The sequence below is a fragment of the Myripristis murdjan genome, chromosome 11, assembly GCF_902150065.1.
Source record: "Myripristis murdjan chromosome 11, fMyrMur1.1, whole genome shotgun sequence".
NCBI lineage: Eukaryota > Metazoa > Chordata > Actinopteri > Holocentriformes > Holocentridae > Myripristis > Myripristis murdjan.
In genome coordinates, this window is record NC_043990.1 from 30,206,963 (window position 1) to 30,232,076 (window position 25,114).

Sequence of the window (25,114 nt, forward strand, 5' to 3'; positions counted from 1 at the left end):
AAATTATGCTTCATATCTTGCTATCCACTTTGCTGCTGTAATGCGTGAAATTTCCCCACCGTGGGACTAATAAAGGAATATCTTATCTTATCTTATCTTATCTTATCTTATCTTATCTTATCTTATCTTAAGTTCACATGGAACTTCAGCAGTAGCCATGGATGGGATGTATTGTTTTATAAAACGGGTGCTTCCCATCCTTAAATGTGAGTGGCTGAGCCGCGTTTCATGCCATTGTAAAATCAGTAGCTGTGTCCCAATTCAGGGTCTGCATCCTTCGAAGGACCCGGACTTCGAAGCGTCCTCCCCGTCAACGAAATGGGACGGTCTAGCCTTCGGAGTATTTCCTGGTTGCGTAACCGCCGTTACCGCCGTTGCCATGACAACAAACTTCGGAGACTGAAAGAAAGGATCAAGATAAGAAAGAACGACAAAAAGACAGAAAGACAGAACACGAACGATGGACCCAGAAGTAATTGTGCTCATTGTTTTGTTATTCCTCGCACTGGAGGAAGAGGAGAGGAGGGTCCGTTCACTGCGCCGGCGAGTCCTTTATCTCCGGATGAGAGAGGACCGTGTAGAGGTAGGCTGGACTTTTTAATTAACGGTTAGGGGTCATTGGTATACAAATAGCCTACATTACGTTAATGCTAGACCGGTTAACTGTAGATCGGTTCGTGGTTAATGCCATATAACCCTGATTAATAGTTAAAAACCCTGACCTTGATTTAATAATAAAAAATAGCCTAGATTACATATTTTGGTCATCCAAACTAGATTGATAAGCCTAGATGGAGTGATAAATGGATAAACAGATTTTGCGTTATGTATTTAAGTTCTAAAATGAACTAGATTCTTGTTATAAACTAAAAGTTAATAAATAAATAAATGTTATATATATGTTGTGTGTCATTTTTCTTCTCCTTTTCTTCCACTCCTTCAGAACAGACCGATGTACTGCAGACTAAACCTGGCCGTACCTGTCCTGGACAGGTTTTTTAATGGAGAAGACAGCAGGCAGGACAGAGAGTCCCTGGCAGTGCTGCTGAACCTGCTCCAGCAGGATCGGAGGCATGGATGGGGTGCCACACTGGAGACCCTGGTGTTCCTCTTCTGGCTGGCGAGTGGGGCATCGTACAGGGTGGTTTCCAGGGTGTTTGGGATGCCTCGCTCCACTGTCCACCGGATCGTCCACCGAGTTACTGAGGAGGTGGTGGCCATTCGCCAAAAGGTCATCCACCTCCCAAAGACCGCAGAAGACCTGGCGGCAGTAACTCGGGGGTTTGCAGGGCTGGCAAGACACCAAGCTTTTTCTAAAGCTGCTGGTGCGATCGACGGCTGCCATGTCAGGGTAAAGCAGCCAAGCGGCCCTGATGGTCAGTGCTACATGAACAGGAAGCTGTTTGCATCAATCATCTTGCAGGCAGTCAGTGACCATCAGGGCCGCTTTTTGGACATGTACGTGGGCTGGCCGGGGTCGGTGCATGACGCCAGAGTACTCCGGCACAGCCCCCTGTACAGACAGGCTGCTTACCCTCCTCCAGGGCACTTCATCCTCGCAGACGGCAGGTACCCGTGCCTTCACTTCCCCTCATCACTACCTACAAACAGCCTGTGCAAAGTGTGGGAGCCCAGCGCTTTAACACCCATCATTCCAGGGCACGCTCTATTATTGAGCGTGCCTTTGGAATGATGAAGACCAGGTTCAGGGCCATTTTTCTACAAGCGCTGGAGGTGCACCACACCTTTGTGCCTCAGCTAAGTCATCACAAAACATGATTCTAATTTCTGAGTACTGAAACAGAGCAAATTAAAATTAATGAGAAATTCTTGTTCATTTTAGGTCATAACAGCATGTGCAGCAAGTTTTGCATGACTTTCACAGTAAGGATTACAGCAATATACTGTGAAATGTACTCACAGCAATTTACTGTAATTTCACATCTGTGATATTACAATGCATTGTTGTAAAAGCACAACTGTGTACTGTAACTTCACAGCTTCAATGACAAAGCAATTACTGTGATATTACTGTGGAATTACAACCTTTTGCTCTACATCATTACAACAAGGCCCTTTTACAGTGTGGACTGTGAAAGTAATGCACAAGTTGACAGTAATTTACTGTGAATTTACTATGTATACTGTGGAAATCATGCAAACATTGGCCAGTAATTTACTGTGAAAGTAATGCAGATGAAGTTTCCATTTACTGTGAATTTACAATCATTGTACAATTAACACACCAACACACAACTCTGAGGTAAAGTCAATGTTAGCCCAATGGCATATTTATTTACAAATAAAGGGTTATTCAACATAAATGCCAAGAAATTCAAGAATTCAAGAAATTCAGCTTCCTAGTCCTAGTCAAACTTTCCAAAGCATCTTAAAATGCAGAGAAACTGTGCAGAAACTTGCCATTCAACTCCCCAGCTGTGTCCCAATAACAGTAAGAGGATGGGAATGAGGCCTACATGGCAAGGTAAGAGAGGAAGGGAGAGAGCGATGAAGGGATGTCGTGAAGGGGTCAGGCGCTCCTCTCAGTCTCAAACATTCTATAATCCACACGCAACAGCGTTGTACAAAAATCTTGTAGTGCAAAGTTGTCTTCAAAAAAAAGTACAAAAAGAACTACTCAAAACTGAGCCTGACAACTGCTGCAGCAAAACAAACAAACAAACAAAAAAAACCTATGATGCCCACTCAAAGTCAATTAGTTTCCTCAAAAGGTGCTCATATGAGGGTTCATTGTTGTCGCTTCCTGGTCTTTGAGCCTCTTTCAGGATTGATGCCCAAGAAGAACCTGTTAATAAGCAAAGATAGTTTCAGTTTGAAATAGACTTATGTATTGCAGGCAGCATTTAACAAGCTGAGTCATCATCCTTCATAATCTTATCATATACACACTCAACAGTTCAGTAAAAGCATAATGTACAGTATTTAGGTATTCACATTTAAATAATAAGATCGGCTGTGGTAAATAGCAAACGCTAACATTAGCTAGCTAGCGTTAGCTAGCCTATATCAGATCACACGGGCAAATGCTACAGCTAGCTAACGTTAGCTAGTTAGCTAACAGTGCTAATATCATTTAAAATACCATGGATGACTTACCAGGGAATATTTGAATACAAAATTTCACTGTAATAATACTGTTGAATGCTGTGAAGTCCTTGCATTTTTTTTACTGTGTTATTATTATTATTATTTCCCTTATTTATTCAGGGAAGGTCAGTTGAGAGCAAGCTCTCTTTTCCAATGATGCCCTGATTACAATTACAATAAAACATACATAATATCATAAATCACAATTACAAACCGGTTGCAGAAGATTGAACAATAAGCTTTTGAAGCAATCTAAAGAAATCAAGTGATCTAGACCCAGGACATTCTGCAAGTCATTCCACTTCTGAGGAGCATAAAATTGAAATGCAGTCTTCCCTAATTCTGTCCTTACATTAGGAATGTTTAAAATCAAAATCTCTTGTGAACGAGTGTGCAAGTTACTAGTTCTAAGTGAAATTAAACTGGTAAGATACACAAGTAAAACATCAAGTAAGGCCTTGTAAATGAAAATCAAGCAATGCTGCTCTCTCCCTGCAGTTAAAGATGACAATCCAGTTTTGTCATAAAGAACACAGTGATGAGTTCTAAACCCATCACCTGTGACAAAACGAAGGGCAGAGTGATAAACTGCATCAAGAGGCTTCAATTTCGAGAGAGTAGCATGCATATAGATTACATCACCATAGTCTAAAACTGGTAAAAAGGTGGCTTGAACAAGCTGTTTTCTGCATTTCAAAGTAAAACAAGCTCTATTACGATAAAAGAATGATAGTTTTGCCTTTAGGTTTTTTGTTAGTTCAGAAACGTGAGTTTTTAAAGACAACTTATCATCCATCCAAATGCCCAGGTATTTGTAACTGGAAACTCTTTCAATAGGAGTTCCGTTAGCTGTTAAAATAGCACTATTTAATGGTAAAGGAGATAACAATCTAGTAAATAACATGAATTTTGTCTTTTTGGGGTTAAGTAATTTAAGATCAATTAGGGATCGCTCTATAATAAGAAAATCAGACTGTAGGTGTGTAAGAGCTAGATCAGCAGAAGGGACAACTGAATAGATGATTGTGTCATCGGCATAGAGATGAATGGTACTATTTGTCTCTATGCCGATGACACAATCATCTATTCAGTTGCTGTGATATTACAGACTTTGTTGTGATATAACAGGGGTGTTTTGATTTGCAGGATTTTACTGTAAAATAACAGTTAAATGGTGTAAAATCCAAGGATACTGTAGTTTTTACAGGTATTCATTGGGATATTACAGGGGAACTTAATTACAACAAATTACTGTAAAATAATACTGTTAATTATTGTGAAATGCTGGTAATTTATTACAGTGTACGTCTGCACAAAAACGCACCTGTCGCGAAAAGCGCGTCACAGTTCCTGCAAAGAGGAGTCCAAACATAATTGAACACTATTTTAACAATTGCACTATTAATGGAAATTCAACATTAACGAGGCCAAATAGCCTGATGTGACATGATGATGGCGCTAGATGAAAAAGCAATCTTAGCGTCTGTGTTGCTTGGCAACCATTCACTCTATCTTGCTTGGTGGAAGAATGAATAGTTCTTAATTTTATTGTTACATTATTACCAATAAATTGTTGATTTATTGATTGATTTTCTTGTGTGGTTATTTTATGGGCTATATGTAGGGTAACCGTTTTATGAAAGCAATAAGCCCCTTGAGGCACTCCGCTGCGCGTCATGCCTTAGAATGCCCCTCAGCCGTTGTAAAATCACTGTAACCCACTGCTTCTCGGGGCTTATTGCTTAAATGATGTGTATTGTTATGATATGGAGAATAATCCCATGGTGACTGACAGCAGAAAGGGCCTACATCTCCACTTCCAAGCCTTTACCTTTGCACCAGCACGGCAACCACAAAAACACCTCTCCATCTCAGCTGGATCAGGGTGGCATCCTCCACACTTACTCTGTTTTCAATGAAAAAAGTTCCTCCTGAACAAACTCCTCTCCCCACAGAAGTATCCATCCAACAAAAATAAAGTAAAAGTTGAGTAAAAACTCAGACCGGTACCAGACTTTGCTGCTACCGGTTGAAGCGCATGTGTGAATGCTACATATAAATGTGTACAAAATACATATTTGGGTGTGATAAAACTTATTTACCTACCATACCTTTAATCAGTTGTTAGTATGTAGCATTTTGGTATGATAAACGTTCAACCAGTGTAGTATTGGCATGCACTAACATTTAAACTGTTAGAATTGAAGGTGTTGTTACAAATTCCCTATTTTTGAGTGGTTTAAGTATATATGTTTATTACATTTGTTCAGGCATTTTTTTGGACGGCACGGGTCCTTTCCATTTTTAGTCAGGCACTTACCGTAGGCAGCACTTTTTAGGTCCTAAATGTTTACACTGAGGAGACGGCGGGAGAAGTCACATCCAAGAATATGAATATTTTCTTTGTCCTGCTCACAGATTAACCACTTACAGAGCTGCATTATCCTGTAATGCCCGAAGCTTTCTATATAAAGGGAGAAAGAAAATCTCTGTGTCCAGTCTGCTCTCTGATAGGAGTTGCTGTCCAGGGTAGAGCGGTCCCAGCAGATATCCCTGCACCCAGTATTCATAACAGGTGTAATAAACCATCAAGCTGTTCTTAGAAGGGAGACTTTTAGCTTCATCAGAATCAGAATCAGTCTCCTTTAGTGATCTCCAAGGGAAATTCTTGCAGTTTTGCTGTCGTCCAGTAGGTGGCACTGTCGCGAAAAAACAAGAGGTCTAGAAATGCGGGTCCAGGACCGCAGTGCAGTTTTACAGTCGTCCTGTAGGTGGCACTGTCGCGAACTGCGGGTCTGAATCTGCAGTCTCCGGGTGTGCAGACACATAGGCTACTATTGGGCCAGAGCTCTGGGAGAACCCAAGAGAGAGGAGCTACCTGGTCTGCTATATTTAGCAGATACTCAAAACCACAAATACATCTTGCAGGGATATCAACAGTTAAACTAAAACCCTGGAAAAGTGTACAGCATGGGCTGAGCCTTTAAGGTCAAAAGATGATATTATATCCAACCAAGGCAGACCTTGTGCTTTTGTTTTGATTAATTTGATTGCATAAGATCCATATCATTTCCTTTGTTAGGTTAAGTTGTCCCCTCTTTCAGAATTCATGTGAGGAACACACACCCACAGGTAAAACATGCACACACTTTTTTAAAGTGAGTGTTAATTTGTGGTAATTGTGTGTGTTAGAAGATGTATTAATATTAAATGAAGCTTTTGATAAGGAGTAATGGAGAGATTTGTTGGTGAAATTGTACTTCAAGCACAGGATGAGTTATCAAGCTGTTATCGATTGACAACGCTGCTATACAACTATAAGGCTTTACTATTAGTAAGACACAATCTGACAAGGACACTGGCAGCTGTTAGGTCCTACCACTGTCAATTTATTGTCAATTTATAGCAAAGGCAAATGTGCCTTTATAATATGTGAATGGGGTTTGACTTAGAAGAGGTGTGATTCATTTCCAGGCAAGCCTCTTATCCCTGCCCATACTTAATCTGAATGAATAAAACCCTTGAGATAGAAGACTATAAGACCTTTTATGTAATCAGACAAGGAAATACCCACAAAGCAATATCAAGCTGCTGGACATTTGCTACTTGCACACAACATTTCACCAGCTTCTAATTAAGATGGCACATCAACTGAGATGGCTGAGGACCAACACGCTGTGCTTAGTGATTTTTTCAATTTCAGGTAAGAAACATGCACATATTTATAGTAGACTGGAAAGAATAAAATCTTTGGTGAATCTGCAGCTTATAGCAGGGCTACTGGTAGTTATTGTAATCCTAAAATGAAGATGGATGCTTAAAAACACAAAAGTGTACTGCTATACTGAAATAAATAGTCATATTTGGGTGATTCTTTCAAAGTGGTCTTGTTCAAAAGTTTGGTTTTAAGACTATTCACCTTACATGCTGCTCCAAACTAGCAATATTTAAGAGATACTGTAACTTCAACTGAGCAAGTGTCTGAAGATCCTGCTTGAGGTATAATTTTACCCATTTTTCTTAAAATACATACATAAATAAATAAATACTCCAGATTTGTTCCTGTTATGGTCACATGCAATCTGGAAACAATGGCTTCAGATTTTCCTTGACCTCTACAATGTCCCATTTTGGGGAGCCTTTTTCATTTCAGTGGAGGTTTGCAAACTTTACAAATTCCTCCTTCCTCTTCTATGTTCACATTGAATGCATTTATGGAAACATCCTCAAAGCATTGAGACTAACTTGTCTGTCACTTGTCTGTTTCCATGTTCAGCATCATTTATGACTGAACAACCAGGTGTCACCAAGATGTACTGGAACCCCAGACTCTGCTCTGGAAACATGAGTGTATGAGATGAATATTGTTCTGTCAGTTGTCTCTCTAACAGCTCATATGTCACACTGGTAATTGCAGGCTCTCTATATGGCCAGTCAGTTCCAGAGCGTGGCAATTCATTCTTAAGTCAGAAAAGTGGCTCTCCTGCAGAGAGCAAGGCGTATTTTCTGGCTATGGAGATCACCAACAGAGCCTTCACCCCTGCACTGCACAACCCTGCATCTGAAGAATATCAGGCCATGTATAAAGAAGTTAATGACTTGGTAAGATTTATAATTATATGCTATAACTTTGCCAAAATGCTAATTACCAATGCTAACACTAAAACCACAGTGGAAACAAAATGCATTGTGACCCTTTGAAACCCGTGCAAATTCACATGATTTCCTTCAAAAACATGGGAAAAAGGCAATGAGCAAATAGCACCCCCTAGCAAAAAATATTTCAAAACTTTACAAGAAAACAATGATATATTTAATATTCTGATCACTGATGCTAGATCACACTTCTTACGATTAAATGTTCATGAAAGGCCTTTCACAAGCACTTAACCCCTTCAGGCATAAGCAAATTCTCATTCAAAAACACAGGGGGAAAACTTTAACAAAAAGAAAACCTGAAAAAAAAAGAAAATAATTAAAAAGAAGAAAGAAATAACATGCTTTTGTTAAGAGAGTGATGCAAAGCCTCTGGGCTTCTAAGGGTCACATGAGAGACAGAGGTGAGTGTCACTGGTATTGCAATGAACACAATACATTTTTCCAAATGACATACATCAGCAGCAGGCCATGGCAGTCTTGACGCAAGTATTGACGCAATTCCCCATTTATCACTTTACAAAGACCTTTATCAGTTCCCTCCATCAAGCAGCACTAACAGTCACATTCATCAACCAATCTGTCAAAACCACAATCAAACTTTATTTATTTATTTTTACTTTGGTGTTTTGGAGGTTTGCAGGATTTTGAAGCTTTCTTCGACTAATGTGTGTAAAGAGGATCTTCCCGGTCCCTGGCTGTCACACAGGCTGCTCAGCCCCCAGAGCCTGGAGTCTGCCAGGAACTGAAAAGACAAAAGTCAGTGAAAATCCAAGGAGAAATCAGGCCATATTTCAAGCTAAAACAACATATTTGATAATCCTTTAGCTACTGTTAGACAGAAGGTGACATTAGCATTCAGCTGTTTCCAGCTAACATTACAATTTGACAGCGTTACATGATTCAATATGAAATGCATAAATGAATTTTGAAGTATCAACCAACACCTTGGATTCATGTCTTTTTAAGTCCATGAGCTCAAGTTGGAAGTAAAACCCTGTGAATGTGCAGTAGCATTAGCAGTGTAATATTAGCAGTGAAATGTTAGCAGTGTAACATTAGCAGTGTAGTGTTAGCAGTGTAACGTTAGCAGTGTAGTGTTAGCAGTGTAACGTTAGCAGTGTAGCGTTGGCAGTGTAACATTAGCAGTGTAGCGTTAGCAGTGTAGCGTTAGCTGTCCTGCTGCTCACCTCAGGAACATCATGTGACCTTCTGCTCGGTTGAACATAGAATTTCATTTCAAGCTTTAGCAACTGGACTTTAAAAAACGTGTCCAATACTATTATTCATATTTCATAATAATTTACATCTTATCTATCATATCATGTGAAGCTATCAAACAGTAGCATTAGCTAGGAAGTGGTTGACTGTTGTGTAGCAGTAGCTAATGGGTGATCAAACACATTGTTTTACTCTGAAAGATGGCCCAATATCAGTCCACATTTTCACTAGCCATCGTTTTTTCAGTCGCTGATCAACCCGGGAGAGGTGAAATGATAACGTTTTGCCAGATTCTCTACATTTACTGAAGACACAACCTGGAACACAGCAGTACAACATGATTAGAGAAGTTAAGCTTCCCACCCTGAGCATGACGTCACAGGAAAATGGCCGCCATGTGAATATGGCCTATTGAAGTAATTTGTATGAGGGCGTATTAGGGCCACTGTAGGGAGAGAAAAAAAACAATCAATATTATCTGAGATTAAAGTGGTCAATTGCAAGAAAAAAAACTCACAAATTTGTGGGGAAAAAACCCATGGAAATTCTGAATGGCAGGAGGCTAACAGTTAGCATGTGGCGCATCCAGCCAGTATCCAGCACTCAGTAACAATGAGAGGAACATAGAGCCACTACTGTCCTACACAACAGCTAGAGGGTTAAGATATAATATATGAATAACAATATAAAATAATATCACATTTTTCAAAACGGACTAAGTGTCTCTTTAATCAACTGAAAGGGAAGAAAAAAGTTAAATTGCAGTAATTGTATTGAAATGATCAGTGTGTCTGTTATCAGTGTTTTCAGCTCTGGTTGTATGCCATTGGATGGTCTAATATACTGTACCTTGTATTCTCCTGCCCCAACATATACTCAATGAAGGGCAGTAAATACAAAATGATACACCTTACATGTTGGAAATGACAATAACAATGAGTTAGCATGCTGTGATTTGTGTTTTACTCAAAGTAGTCATACTAGAAACTTTTTTTCTGTCTTTGGTTCTGCAGCTTAACATCATCTACAATTGTCCTGACATCAGTGCATGTCCAACATATGTCTTCTATGGAGGTGTTGCAGCAATGACTTTCAGGTATGAGATCTGAAATATTGTTGATTTCACAACCTGGTGTGTTATAATATATCACCAATGGAAAATTAAGTCGTTTATTACTTCTGCTTTGTCCTCATTTCTTTCCTCCACAGACCTGGATCAGTAATCGCGAATGCAACTGTCGTCTTCCACACAACTTCAATCAATCAATTCATCGTCCTTGCAGTCTTTCTTGAAAATATGAAAAACTATACACCCCAAACTCTCAAGCTGAACTTGGATTACACGCAAAGTGAGAGCAAATTTTAAATTCTTAATTCCCGTTTTTACCTAAATGGCAATATTTATTTTCTACTTGTACAATCAATATTTAACAGTGTTTTTAATTGCTTTCTTTATTTCTTCAGAAACACCACCGATCCGAGTGGAAAGCTTCGTACCCACTACACCAGTTACCACCAGCACAACAAGCACTGCTACCACTACTAAAGATCACTGTATTAAAACCTGTATTGAAACCTGTGTATTGTGTGATGGAAAATGACCACTTACAGCATTTGACCTCAGAAGCAACTGACCTGCAGGATACCACATTTATATTGCTGGTGAACCTGTTTTTGTAATGTGCCTCATGCTAAAGGTTTAACTATTATAATCCTATATGCTTAGGGTTATATTTAAGTAATATATATGTGGAATTTATAATCTGTTGTGCACAGAGGAGAGGGAAGTCTAATACTCAGTTCTGTGCACTGGCCTTGGCTTGTCAAAGACTGCAGAATTAATCATTGATGCTCTGTCCTTCTTGTTAGATAGTATGACCACATACTATCTAAAGTATTTTGTGGCCAGTAATTGTTTATATTACAATATATTACATAGTATAGACCAATCAGCTTTGCATTAGTTAGAATATACAAAACTGAGGATATAAGTGCTTTAATATTTCTTTGTCTCACTGAATAAAGCTGTATTTTTGCTTACACAAACACTTCAACTCATATTTTCGTGCTTGATTGCTAATAAAGACAGGCACTCAGACAACTGAGTCCCAGAAAGATTTGCCACTGACTGTGACCTTGTTATTATTACGGATCTTCTCTGTCACTTTTGGGTAATTTATGTCTTTCTTTCCCCACACATGGTCCTGCATTACATATGGTGTGACAATAAAATGAATACTTAATTTTCACCATTTCAAATTTCCATCCCAGTGGCTGGATCAAGGTGTTTAGCTGGGGGGTATCCAGTATCCAGCACTCAGTAACAATGAGAGGAAGATAGAGCCACCACTGTCCTACAGAACGGGGAGGGGGTGGAAGTGAAATAATATCACATTTTTCAAAATGGCTGAACTATTACTTTGAGGGCACAAGATCGTATTATATTCACCCAAGGCAGACCCTGTGCTTTTGTTTTGATTAATTTGATTGCATAAGAGCCGTATCATTTCCTCTGTTAGGTTAAATTGTCCCCTCTTTCATAATTCATGTGAGGAACACACACCCACAGGTAAAACATGCACACATTTTTAAAGTGGGTGATTCAAATAGCTCCATCAAGTTTTAAACTGATTTCACTCCTTTAATTGTTTGAATTTGCTGGATTGCATTGATACATTTAGTTTGGTTAAAATATTTTACTGAATAATGATATATTTATGTTAAATGAAGCTTTTGACCAGGAGATAATGAAGAATAATAGAATAAGATAATGGAGAGATTTGTTGGTGAAATTGTACTTCAAGCACAGGATGATTTATCAAGGTGTTATCTCTTGACAACGCTGCTATACAACTATAAGGCTTTACTATTAGTAAGACACAATCTGACAAGGACACTGGCAGCTGATAGGTCTTACCATTGTCAAGTTATTATGTGTGCACATTTCACAACCATTTTGTCAGATTGGTGATCTCCCAAGGCAATGTGTTTGACAAGAAAGCTTGACAATGAGACATACAGCATACCGCTATTTTTACACTTAAACTAAGATAATAATTGTTAGACAAAGTTTACTCAACCAAAGATCTAATTTCAGCTGACTGAACCACCAAAGTAAATAGTGAGTTTGTAGATGAAGCAAATGTGCCTTTATAATATTTGAATGGGAGCTGGTTTCAAAGAGGTGTGATTCATTTCCGGGCAAGCCTCTTATCCCTGCCCATACGCAACCTGAATGAATAAAACCCTTGAGATAGAAGACTATAAGACCTTTTATGTAATCAAACAAGGATATACCCGCAAAGCAATATCAAGCTGCTGGACATTTGCTACTTGCAGACAACATTTCACCAGCTTCTAATTAAGATGGCACAACAACTGAGATGGCTGAGGACCAACACGCTGTGCTTAGTGATTTTTTCAATTTCAGGTAAGAAACATGCACATATTTATAGTAGACTGGAAAGAATAAAATCTTTGGTGAATCTGCAGCTTATAGCAGGGCTACTGGTAGTTATTGTAATCCTAAAATGAAGATGGATGCTTAAAAACACAAAAGTATACTGCTATACTGAAATAAATAGTCATATTTGGGTGATTCTTTCAAAGTGGTCTTGTTCAAAAATTTGGTTTTAAGACTATTCATCTTACATGCTGCTCCAAACCAGCAATATTTATGAGATACTGTAACTTCAACTGAGCAAGTGTCTGAAGATCCTGCTTGAGGTATAATTTTACCCATTTTTCTTAAAATACATACATAAATAAATAAATACTCCAGATTTGTGCCTGTTATGGTCACATGCAATCTGGAAACAACGGCTTCAGATTTTCCTTGACCTCTACAATGTCCCATTTTGGGGAGCCTTTTTCATTTCAGTGGAGGTTTGCAACCTTTACAAATTCCTCCAATATGAGGCTCATTAAACAATCAGTCTTCTATTTTCACATTGAATGCATTTATGGAAACGTCCTCAAAGCATTGAGAGGAACCCCAGACTCTGCTCTGGAAACATGAGTGTGAGATGAGATGTGAGATGAATATTGTTCTGTCAGTTGTCTCTCTAACAGCTCATATGTCACACTGGTAATTGCAGGCTCTCTATATGGCCAGTCAGTTCCAGAGTGTGGCAATTCATTTTTAAGTCAGAAAAGTGGCTCTCCTGCAGAGACCAAGGCATATTTTCTGGCTATGGAGATCACCAACAGAGCCTTCACCCCTGCACTGCACAACCCTGCATCTGAAGAATATCAGGCCATGTATAAAGACGTTAATGACTTGGTAAGATTCATAATTCTTATTGTGACCCTTTGAAGCCTGTGCAAATTCACTTGATTTCTTTCAAAATGCAAATGAACAAAAAAAGCAAATGAACAAAATATAAATAAATGTATCGGCAAACTACCAAATGATTTATTTAGAAGTCCAGCCAGTGATACTGCATAGGCATCAGACTTCTTGGTGATTGATTCAGGTTGGTTATAAGTTTTTTTTTTTTTCCAGCTAATTCTTTACTATTCTTTACTAATACTTTTGCGTTTCACATTGCCTAACGTTAAGTCCATAAAAACAAAATTTACATGTAGATTTGAAAAAGTAATTTCTCAACTTAATATTAGGTGCATAAAGAACAGTTTTTACTGTTTGTTGGAAATCGTGCCATGTCCATGTTTTTCACAATGCTATCAGATTTTCAAATCAATTCTGGAATTGCTTAGGAATGAATCTAAATTCTACATAGTTTGGATGCAAACCCACCACAACAAGTATACAAGCTATGTAAAGAGGTGAAAAAGAAGAGCATTAAAAGTCATGTAAACACAAAATTAAAGGGACACTTCACCCTTTTTTCACCCTCTAGCTGTTCCGTAGGACAGTAGTTGTGCTATCTTCCTCTCATTGGCACTGAGTTTTGAATACTGGCTTTATTCTACAAATGCTAACTGTTAGCCTCCTGCCATTGTGTTGGACACGTTGATATTTTTGTCCTCCAACATACACACACAAAACAAATAATAGCAAACCCAAAAAAATCTACTTCTGTCTCTATGTTAGCTTCTGCTACTCTGGTGTGGAGTGATACAGAAAGTTCAGAAATGACCGGACCTTGATCGATGTTGCTAACGGGAAAAATACAGTTATAAAAGTGATTTGGGTGTGTGCTTGCTAATTGTATATGCATTGTAGTTTTGGAGAGAGTGGATTAAGGCAGTTATTTCACGAATGTTACAGTAGCCAGAGGGAAGTCCACCTCAGTGGCAGGAGGCTAACAGTTAGCATTTGGAGCATCCAGCCTGTATCCAGCACTCAGTAACAATGACTGTGACTGTGTTTACATGGTCTTTAGTATCCCGGTTTTGATCGGGTTTTTTAAGTATCCCGTTTTTGTGTTTGTGCATTTAAACACCATATCCCGAATTCAGAAACCGGGTTATGACCTTATCCCGGTTTCAAGAAACCTGGTTTTGCTACCTGGAGTACTCCGATAGAAGCCGGGATACTGGAGCATGTATACACTTTATTCCGGTTTCTGACGGCTGCCCACCGTATGCGCAGGCGCCAGAGTGACGCACCAGATAAACAAGCAACATGGCGGCAATGAGAGCTTCCCATTTTTGGAGCGATGAAGAGACTGAAATTTGCCTGAAAATAATGTAAGAACTCAACATAACCACTGGCGCTTTTCCACTAGCACCTACTCGGCTCGCCTCGGTTTCGGTCGTACCGAGTAGAGCCGAGCCGAGTGGAGCTGAGTCGAGCTGAGTAGGTGCTAGCGGAAAAGCGCCATTCCTGTTTAGATGGCAGGAGACACAGAAATGCCGACCTGCTGTGGACAAGCTACATGACGCTGGTTTTCCACCTCACACCGCTGAACAAGTTAGGTCGTGGTGGAAAATATTGAAGAAGCACTACTGAGTATTTACTAACGCTAAGCCCGCTAGAAGCCCCAGAGGTCTCATGTTTGGCTTACTTCTAAATATACCGGTAATAAATACACCACGCTTCCCGCTCAATCTGTTGTAAATAAAAGACGTAAAAGACGCAACACGCGCCTGCGCAGATAGGATGCAGTGATCAGAAAACGGGTTACTGGTATTTATCATGTATACAGGGATATGGATAACCGGGTTTCTCTGTGTTCCATGTAAACATCATATCCCGGATATGCTCAAAGCCGGGATAAGCCTCAAAACCGGGATACTAAAGACCATGTAAACACAGTCACTGAGAGGAAGATAGAGCCACTACACACCACTCCTACATAACAGCCAAGTGTTAAGGTATAATATATGAATAATAATATGAAATAATATCACATTTTTCAAAATGGGTTAATTGTCTCTTCAATCAAATGAAAGGGAAGGAAAAAAATCATTTCATAAAAATCATACTCAAATGATCAGTGTGTCTGTTATCAGGGATTTTAATTCTGATTTTATGGATGTGGCTGGTCAAATCAGTAAATACATTTGGTTATTACCTTGTATTGTTGCACCCCAACATGTTTGTAATTGGTGTCAGTAATCAGTAAGTGTCAGTAATCACTGAGTATGTAATGATACACCTTTCAGGTCGTAAATGACAATAACAATGACTCAGCATGCTTCAGTTTCTGTTTTACTCAAAGTAGTCATACTAGAAACCTTTTTTTTTTGTCTTTGATTCTGCAGCTTAACGTCATCTACAACTGCCATGACATCTGTATATGTCCAACATATGTCTTCTATGGAGGTGTTGCAGCAATGACTTTCAAGTATGAGATCCTAAATATTGTTGATTTCACAACCTGGTGTATTATAATATATCAACAATGGAAAATTAAGTTGTTTATTACTTCTGCTTTGTCCTCATTTCTTTCCTTCACAGACCTGGATCAGTAATCGCGAATGCAACTGTCGTCTTCCACACAACTTCAATCAATCATTTCATTGTCCTTGCAATCTTTCTTGAAAATATAAAAAATTATACACCCCAAACTCTTGAGCTGAACTTGGATTACACAAAAAGTTAGGACAATTTTTGAATACATAAGTCCCATTTTTTTCTCCATGGGAATATATATTATTCTACTTGTATAATCAATATTTAACAATATTTTTAATTACTTCCTTTTTTCTTCAGAATCACCACCAGTACGAGATCAAGGGTTCAAAGTCGTCGTTACTACACCTGCTACCACCACCACCACAACAACCACTGCTACCACTACTATAGATCCTACAACAACTACAGTGCCAACTACTACAACCACAACTAGAGCGCCAGCTACAACACCTACAACTACTACAACCCCAGAGCCCACAACTACTACAACGACAACAACCACAACCACAACACCCATTACTACCACAACTATAATGCCCACAACTACAACCACCACAACTACATCCACAACCACAACACCCATGACTACCACAACCATAATACCCATGACAACCACCACAACCACAACACCCATGACTAGCACAACCACAATACCCACGACAACCACCACAACCACAACACCCACGACTACCACAACCATAAAACCCACAACTACAACAACCATAACCACAACACCCATAACTACCACAACCATAATACCCACAACTACAACAACCATAACCACAACACCCATAACTACCACAACCATAATACCCACAACTACAACAACCACAACCCCCATAACTACCACAACCATAATACCCACAACTACAACAACAACAACAACACCCATGACTACCACAACCACAATACCCATAACCACAACCACCACCACAACACCCATTATTACCACAGCCACAATCCCCACAACTACATCAACAACCACAAAACCAATGACAACCACAACACTCCCAACTACCACAACACCCATGACTACCACAACACTCCCAACTACCACAACACCCATGACTACCACAACACTCCCAACTACTACAACACCCATGACTACCACAACACTCCCAACTACCACAACACTCCTAACTACCACAACCACAGTGCCAAAAACTACCACAACCACAACACCCAAAGCTACCACAGTCACAATGCCGACAACTACTCCAACCACAATGCCTGCAACTACCACAACCACAACAACCCCAAGTAACACAACCGTAAAGCCAACAACTACCAAAACCACAACACCCACAACTACAACCACAACACCCACAACTACAACTACCACCCCAAAACCTACAACCTCAACCTCAGATCCTGTATTTATTGACACAACAGTTTCTACAGTTCCAGTGTCTTCCTCATTTTCAAGCAGAACAACTATTGAAACCCCACTGGCTTCACCCACCAAGGACAGTTCAAAGAGAAATGGTAGTGATATTTACACAACCGATGGAAGAGGAGATCCCACACCTAACCCAACAGCAGCAACACAAACTACTACCATAAATGACAAACATACAATGACAACAGACCGGCATGGTACTGTAACTCAAGCCCCTCTTTATCCATCAACATCTGGCAGTGGTGGCAGTGGTGGCAGTGGCGGCAGCAGCACCAACGACTGGGTACCTGGATGGGGCATTGCTCTTTTAGTATTAGCTGCCGTCATCTTGTTGCTGCTCATAATCATCTTTATCATGATGGTGAGTGATCAAGCGTGTTGGCTGAAAATGTTCTTTAATGTTTTTGTTTTATTCTATAGCTTTCACTGCCCATCCCAATATAATGTACCAAACTGGCACACTCCTATATTCGGTTATATGGAACAAGAGCACCCCCATAATCTAAATTCTCCACCACAGCTGCGGATGAGGTAGGAAAGCATAAAGACAGCCAATAGGGTTGCTTGTTCCTGAGTTGAAAACCAAAGCAACAATGTGTCTGTACTGTTTGCCTCAAAGATGGCTTTACATCCAGTATGAAAAGCAAGGAGTGTGCCTTTAAGAGAATAACTGGCTCTGATAATGTCTCATTTAAGACTGAAACAGAACTAACAAAAACAAGATCTGTACATTGAAAATTTATCTTATCTGATGATATTGTGTTTCAGGTGGTCCGTTGGTGCTGTAAGAGACCAGAGAAAGATTACATGGATACCACTGAAGATCCATATTATAATCAGAATAAACAACCTCCCCAGGAATCTCTGCCAGTGTACTCTCCGCAATCCCCGGTGGAAAAGAAACCACCGTCAACCCCAGTCATCGTTGTAAGTGTGACATATCTACTTTTTTGTGCATGTATATCACGTGCAATGACACATGAGTGCATGTACTTTACTAATTGGGTTACTCACCATGTACAGGCAGTTATCTGCTATCTCAAATGTCATGTAAACTACAACACTACCTTCCTTATTCTGGGTAAGGAAATGAGAGAAATCAAGTTAAGACAGCTAGATTTGTGCTAAACCTGATTATTGGACCATGAAAGATTTTTTTTTTTTTTTTTTGGCATTTCTGCTATATTTGACAGTGACAGTGGAGAGAGACAGGAAAGAGAGGGGTTCACATGCAGAAAAGAGCTTAGCCTTTTCTGCATGTGTGGTACATGTTCTACCCAGTAAGATATCGGGGATGATCAGTGACATATTAAGCTTATGTTTCAAATATCAAAGAATAACAACCTCTAAAAGACTACAGCCACTGCAAGGCTGAGTATCATGTGTTGATATTTCATATGCTGTTTTTTTGTTTGAGTTTCACTGAATTTCTCTGAGGATTCATATAATCATATTAATACCTGTAACTACACTTGGCTTTAAATTGCTCTATGGCAGTATAAGCTTAGTGAAATGGGCCTGGATGCTAGCCAAAACAGTGTATTGTTAAGGGACTATTTTACTACTATTTCAGGAGGTAATTTTCATTTAGGCTGTTGACAAAATTGCCCTTGAGGAGGTGTACACACCTTGCACATATCTCTATATCTTAGCATAGAAAATAATGATATAAAATATTTTTCATGTAGCCAATCAGCCTCTTGTATCATTAGGAGTTACCACCACAGGTTCAAATACATTAAACAAGAGAGCTGTAAGTCTGCCTCTAAGCTCGCTACTATGGTCTGTCCCAATGTGCATTTCGACAATGGCTCTATCATAATCCTACAGTAACTTACTTGATAACAAATCATGTAGGTGTTCACCAGTATTTCAGCCAAGCATAAAATTTATACTTCAAACAAGTGCAAATATTTAAACCGACCGCACCCGATATTTTTCAAATTACAAAACAATCAAGTATCTGGTGATATCTCAAAGGTTTTCTTCTGGTAATATTAGTCTTCTCAGTCTTCTTTGAAAAGGCTATTGTATTTCTGGATGTTCATTTGGCACAGTAGGAAATTTGGCACTGACCACACTAATATTTTAAAGTGGATTTTTTTTAAAGTTTGAATGTTACCCTCTCACAATGCTTTCAACAGGGGGACACACCCAAAAAGAACAGAACAGGCTTCTATGCAGTAAACCCCTGAGATTCTTTGGATGAATGGAAGACATGTGGTGACAGGTACTCAATTTCTTATGGTCTTTAATATTTTAAACTTGAAATTCTCACATCTTAGGATATGTTGTGCATTTTTGATGTCTAACAGTAGTGTGCAGTGTTATACACACACACACACACACACACACACACACACACACACACACGTATATATATATATGCAAACAATCACTGGGGGCTAATGGGTGGTAAGAGATAGATGCATAGATAGATAGCTGCCACCCCATGCCACCATGGTAGAGCCGTCCCAGGACCTTTTCACATACTGAATAAGAGAAAATGACATGCACTAACATTTCAGTCAAAGGAATTGCACAACCAGTGGTGGTTTGTCACAGCCACTGGTTATGTAATGGTTTGTCAGACAAAGTGTAACCTGCTCACTGATGAGGGCATTTGGGCATGACAGTAAAACTGAACCATAAAGTGAAATTGTGAAGAATTCCCTTTCTTTGAGCGCAGCAAGCCATTTTCCTCTGTTCACCCAGTTTTAACGCACCAAACAAAGAAAACAGGTGATGGCAGTGACTTTTTTGTCATATAAAATGATTCCATTGACAGTGTCAGTTCTCACAAAGAAAATGTATGTATTCCCTTGAATACCAGCACACTAGAGGACCAGTGAGATGTAAAGATAACCTTTTACCTAATATGTTTTTTATCTTATTTGAGTGGCTGAGTTGGGTTGTGACTAATGTCACTCTTTAAATACTAATCTGACAATGATGAACAAAAGCCAGTCATGGTGAGTCATACTATGTATTGTAGAACCTCTTGTAGCATATTGCAGTAATATAATATCACATGTTGGGAAGTCTCCTGAAACATTGCAGTGTTTCAAAGGGTGCTTGAAGATCAGTGCGTTAACAACATTGTTTTAGTTATTTTAAGACCAAAAAATAACCAATTATGTCCAGTTCAGTGTTACAGATGGTTCATGTTAGGTCACTGAGGGACTGTTTTCCAGACAGAGATTAAGCCTAGTCACAGACTACTATGCCCTTTTAAACTGGAATAACTTTATTCCAGTCTCTGGATCATGGACTGAAGTAGTTCCAGATTTAACTTAATCCAGATTTAAATGATCTGATTTCCAGGTCAATGATAAGTGTTGGTGCTGACTTAAAAGAGGGTTTGAATTGAACCTCCAAGGCAGCAGGTTGAACTTAAGATTCCTGCTGTTTGTCAAAGGACAAACAGCATCCGTCTTTCCTCCACTTGCACACAATTCTGGGCTTTACCAGTCCAGTCCAGGATTTATGAGTGTCACTGACTTTTTAAGTGAACCCTCTGAGCAAATTTGTTTGATTTCATTCAAAATTTAGCAAATTAACAAAAAAAAAAAAAAAAAAAAGACCTGAAAATTAGCAGGAATGATTAAGGACTGCAGGGTCCAGAAGGAAGAAGTTAAGATGTGTTTTGTAAAGTCACTTTTCAGCTAGCATTAGCTATTCTGCATTAAGTCCTAGTTCTGTTTTAATCAAATCTCTACCTGGGAAACTGCCCTTTAACAATAAAGCGATTAATATATTTTGCACCTGGAATTAGATTAAACTTTATGCTTAAATGGCATTTAAGGTTTATAATGTTATCATTTTTTTCTGTTTTGAAATGTGTCATGACCTTACCCTTATTGCCACTGTGAAAATATCCATGTGCATTATCCAGTTCACATGGTTTAATCAGATTTGTTGTTGTCCTTCCAGGCAGCCTGTAATCAGCGAATGACTGGTAGAAAAAGCTGGACTCCATCAACAGCGAAAACACCACTGTACAATGTACATAGCATATTTTAAATCTATTGATGAATGAACAAAATCACAATATATGTTATTTATTATACTGCTGTTTTTATTGTTTGTCATATTTCGGTTTGATACTTTTCGTCTCATATTTCATATGATTCTGTCAATATACAGTAAATACACATCTATACAGATCAATGAAATCGGTATCCGTACTGTAATTATTTAATACAAAATGCTGATGAATTTTGCCAAATTTATGATGTCTTTAGCATGTAATAATGAAATGCCAAGTAATAAAGACAGATTTAACAGTTCACATGCAGGTGTACACTGCATTTATTGCAACAAGTGTCATTATTCTGTAATAAGCCCTTGAATTTTGATAAATAAAAACACATTGTCATTCTTTTGCTTTTTGGCTTCATTTATTCATTAGATGTTCCTCTGTAGGATTTTAGGAACATTTTGTAATTTGTGATATTCACACAGAGGGATATTTACAGACTTTATTTCAAAAGGTTTGTTTTTTAACTCCCGGAACAAAGATGCTAAGTGATGAGTGTGTCTTGGACATTCTCCTACTCAAAGTAGAAGATATGGGACCGGTCAGCCAATATTCTTTGTGCACCTTTGAGCACAGGCTGCTCACATATCAACACAATGAACCGGTGATCTTTCTTCATTATGAACTTCATTGCATTCTGTACCAGGCAAGAGAGCTTAGATGAATAGAGAGGTTATCACACCATGCCTGTGTCCTATAACTGATTAGGCTCTCCAAAACAGCATGGTGGAACAAGAGCATAACTCTCTGGTTAACACCTTGCAGCCTGAGCCTTCTTAAAAAGTTAACCTCTGCTGTAGTTTAGAACATACTGTTAACATAGGATTGAAAGTAAACATATTATGAATGTGGATACCAAGATACAAGTAAGAGCACACCTGATCGACAGCAGTGTCATCACTGATGAAACACCTTCTCTTCAGTTTTCTTAACATTCAAAATCCGGTCATCACCAGTGTACAAAGATGTCTATCCTAGAATGGCAAGATGATGTATTTCTGCCTCTATCCAGTAAGCTGAGAATAGCAATACCATCAGAAAATTTGATTACATAGTTATGCAAGTGTTTGCTCACACTCTCATTTGTGTACAGTGTAAACAGTACTGGTGAGCTCACACAACCTTGGCGAGAGCCTCTGCTGATGACTTTGAGGCCAGAGAGGATGTTGTTAACGATGCAATTTGTTAGAGAAGGCAAATACTATTTAATAATAAAAGGGTTGACATTCATCTGTTTCATTTTCTCAATTAATAAATAAGCCTGAAAGATATTAAATGCATGTCAATACATTAGTTGACAATCAATGATGGAGAGGATACTGCTCTTTTTGATTTATCAATAGCCTTTGATACAGTTGACCATTACCTCCTCTTGCATAGATTATCAAGTGTAGACATCGATCCTAATGCATGTGGATGGTTCAGCAATTACCTCTCTGACAGACAACAGTGTAGGTTGGCAATGTAAGATCAGATCAGACCAATAACAAAAGGTGTCCCACAAGATTCAGTCTTACAACCGGTTCTGTTCACTATTAATGTAAATGATTTAGTCTTGTGTTTGCAAACCTGTAAGATCAACCTTTATGCCGATGATATCATTTTATACTGTTGGGCTAACTAACTCTATAAAATCAGCAACTGAAAACCTGCAACTTTCTTTCAGTGCTTTGCAAGATGCACTTATACATCTTAAACTTGTATTAAATGCCTATAAAACAAAATGTATGCTGCTCTCCAGAGCCAAAGACACTGACTACAGTATTTTCACAATCCTCACTTTGAACAGTATAGTTACTGAAAGAGTCCCATTTTATAAATACTGTATGTAGGTATTTGGATTGATGATAAATTCACTTTTAAACCATGCATTGAGTCATCACTAAAAATCTAAGAGAGAGGTTTGGCTTTTTAGACAGAAAAAAATTGTGTTTCCCTGTCGTGTAGACAGAAAATTGTGGAAGCAATCTTTCCTTCAGTGCTAGAGTATGGTGGTGTAATTTAAACACATGCAGCAGCATCCACTCTCATGTCCTTTAATGCTGTCTACTGTTATGCCCTGTCAAGGGTTCTCCAGGACACATCATGATAGTGTACACATTCCTCCTTAGGGCAAGCAAGATTCATTTAGCTAGATTCATTTGGGTTAAGGCTGAGGTAGAAGGTGGTGTTAATTGCAGCACTGATGCGAGGAGATAGAAGAGACTGTCCTCCAGCAAAAAAAGGCCCATAGGAGGCACCCCAGTTGCTCACCTGGTAGTGCGCTTACCACTTGCTAAGGCTAAGTCCTGATGGCAGCTTCCTGGGTTGGGGTCTGACCTCAGGCCATTTGCTGCATGTTGCCCCCTCTCTCTCCCCTGACTTTTCTGTCTCTCTCTACTGTGACTGTCAAATAAAGCAGAAATGTTATCGCTGAGTGGCCGGGTGTTTGCAAGGAGGAGGCTTGGTATTGCTGGTTTATAGGGGCTAGCCTTTAGCCTGGCTTGCAGCCCTCTCTTACGTCTTCTGTGTCTTCTGTGGTGTTGCCACGCAGAATTCCCGAGGGTGTGCTGGTCTCTGCCTCCCAGGGCTAACCCTGTATCTCCGGTAGAACAAACTCCCAGTTCATGTGCGAAGTTCCAGTTCGTATTGCTAGTGTTCTGAGTTATTATGAAATATTTTTGTCAACAGAGTCAACTCCTGAAAGGAGTTGACTGTGGTTCCAGGAAAGGCTATTGGTGGGTCATTTTGTGTTTGTTGAGTGTTTTGAGTTATTATTAAATATTTTGTTGTTTTCAATAAAACCTGCCTTAGCTCCTGCTTTTGGGTCCACATTCTCCTACCTACCACACGTGACGCTGATTCCACTCCTAAAGATCAAATGTGTCAGTTTAATCATAATGACTCTGACTCACATGAAATTAGATCAGGAAGGAAGACAGGACCCAAAAGGTGAAAAGTGGTGATAATTTTAATGAATAGGTTCTTTTAAAGTTATAGGAACACTTCATAATAGACTACTACAGAGGCCAACAAAAGCTATCTTATTAACCCCAGCTTTGTTTAAACCCATTTCTAAGACACATAAATGTAACTATTTCTTGATGTGAGAAACCAAAAACATTTACTCAAAAACATTTGTGACTATCAGACTCTCTTGAGTTTCTTTGTTACTTATCATTATGACTCACTTATGTGCGTAAATTATAGTGTGGGAATTCTAGAATGGTACAAAGTAGTTTGAAGTGGTTTAAGTAGTTTTGTAAATTAAATGGACGCAGCATCTTAAGTGTGTCCACTGAATAGAAAAAAACTGGCAACAAACCTATAGAGAATGAGGCCTTTTAAAACAATTAGTACCTCTTAGAAACCAGGATCAAATTCTGCTGATTGCAGTCATATGTAGCAAGTGTAGTCTAACAGAGCCAGAAACCTGCTATTGTGCATGCTGGTTCACAGGAAAGGCTCTGCTCCACTTTAATGGAACAGAACCTTAATTAATCTTTGGTGTATACCCTGTGTTTACCCTGCTAATTCATGCCAAAATAGCTGCTGTGAAAAGGGTCTATTGTTAACAAAGGATTTCTATTTGTTGTGTTAATGGTTGAGAGATGTTGCTAATAGGGTTGCAAAAGTGTAGTTGAATAAACAAGTAAAAATTTGAATAAAAAATGATTTGAATAGGCTTATTTTGTAAGTATGTTTTATAAATCTGTGTTCAAGTTGTTTTATATGTCTAAATCTTGAGGGCTATGTTGTTGAAAGTTAAAGAGCTGGAGGTGGGGGGTTCAGAAAAAAATCTAAATTTTGAGATTAAACTGGTAAATTTATGAGAGAACAACTCACAACTTTATGAGATAAAAACTTGAAAAAGTCACAAATTTAT

General features: G+C 38.9%; 3 protein-coding genes across 4 annotated transcripts; all 3 read left to right on the forward strand.

Moving 5' to 3' along the window:
* Positions 1-6,701: 6,701 nt before the first annotated feature.
* LOC115367492 (uncharacterized) lies at positions 6,702-10,610 on the forward strand. The gene is made up of 5 exons (XM_030063278.1): positions 6,702-6,811; positions 7,526-7,710; positions 9,999-10,081; positions 10,195-10,334; positions 10,450-10,610. Exons 1-5 carry the CDS (start codon positions 6,748-6,750, stop codon positions 10,584-10,586), a joined length of 609 nt encoding a protein of 202 aa, XP_029919138.1. The 5' UTR covers positions 6,702-6,747; the 3' UTR covers positions 10,587-10,610.
* Positions 10,611-12,328: 1,718 nt separating this feature from the next.
* LOC115367320 (ABC transporter H family member 4-like) lies at positions 12,329-16,451 on the forward strand. The gene is made up of 6 exons (XM_030062991.1): positions 12,329-12,415; positions 13,083-13,267; positions 15,658-15,740; positions 15,854-15,993; positions 16,109-16,247; positions 16,283-16,451. The coding sequence occupies exons 1-6, from the start codon at positions 12,352-12,354 to the stop codon at positions 16,449-16,451; spliced, it is 780 nt and encodes a 259-aa protein (XP_029918851.1). The 5' UTR covers positions 12,329-12,351.
* A 473-nt stretch (positions 16,452-16,924) lies between these two features.
* LOC115367485 (cell wall integrity and stress response component 3-like) lies at positions 16,925-21,496 on the forward strand. Of its 2 annotated transcripts, XM_030063266.1 has the most exons (4): positions 16,925-17,571; positions 17,979-18,137; positions 19,355-19,440; positions 21,144-21,496. In XM_030063266.1, exons 1-3 carry the CDS (start codon positions 17,014-17,016, stop codon positions 19,403-19,405), a joined length of 768 nt encoding a protein of 255 aa, XP_029919126.1. In that variant the 5' UTR covers positions 16,925-17,013; the 3' UTR covers positions 19,406-19,440; positions 21,144-21,496. The 2 variants fall into 2 exon arrangements, with proteins under 2 accessions (XP_029919126.1, XP_029919125.1); XM_030063265.1 differs by lacking the exon at positions 19,355-19,440.
* The last annotated feature ends 3,618 nt before the right edge of the window (positions 21,497-25,114 follow it).

Bases quoted from the DNA above. Each gene is read 5' to 3' on its own strand.
- LOC115367492 (XM_030063278.1), top strand. From the start codon at position 6,748: ATGGCACATCAACTGAGATGGCTGAGGACCAACACGCTGTGCTTAGTG. The intron at 6,812-7,525 runs GTAAGAAACATG...TGGTAATTGCAG, and splicing joins AGTGATTTTTTCAATTTCAG to GCTCTCTATATGGCCAGTCA. The intron at 10,335-10,449 runs GTGAGAGCAAAT...TTATTTCTTCAG, and splicing joins GAACTTGGATTACACGCAAA to AAACACCACCGATCCGAGTG.
- LOC115367320 (XM_030062991.1), top strand. From the start codon at position 12,352: ATGGCACAACAACTGAGATGGCTGAGGACCAACACGCTGTGCTTAGTG. The intron at 12,416-13,082 runs GTAAGAAACATG...TGGTAATTGCAG, and splicing joins AGTGATTTTTTCAATTTCAG to GCTCTCTATATGGCCAGTCA. The intron at 16,248-16,282 runs GCCAGCTACAAC...CTACAACCCCAG, and splicing joins ACTACAACCACAACTAGAGC to AGCCCACAACTACTACAACG.
- LOC115367485 (XM_030063265.1), top strand. From the start codon at position 17,014: ATGCCGACAACTACTCCAACCACAATGCCTGCAACTACCACAACCACA. The intron at 17,572-17,978 runs GTGAGTGATCAA...ATTGTGTTTCAG, and splicing joins TAATCATCTTTATCATGATG to GTGGTCCGTTGGTGCTGTAA. The intron at 18,138-21,143 runs GTAAGTGTGACA...TTGTCCTTCCAG, and splicing joins CGTCAACCCCAGTCATCGTT to GCAGCCTGTAATCAGCGAAT.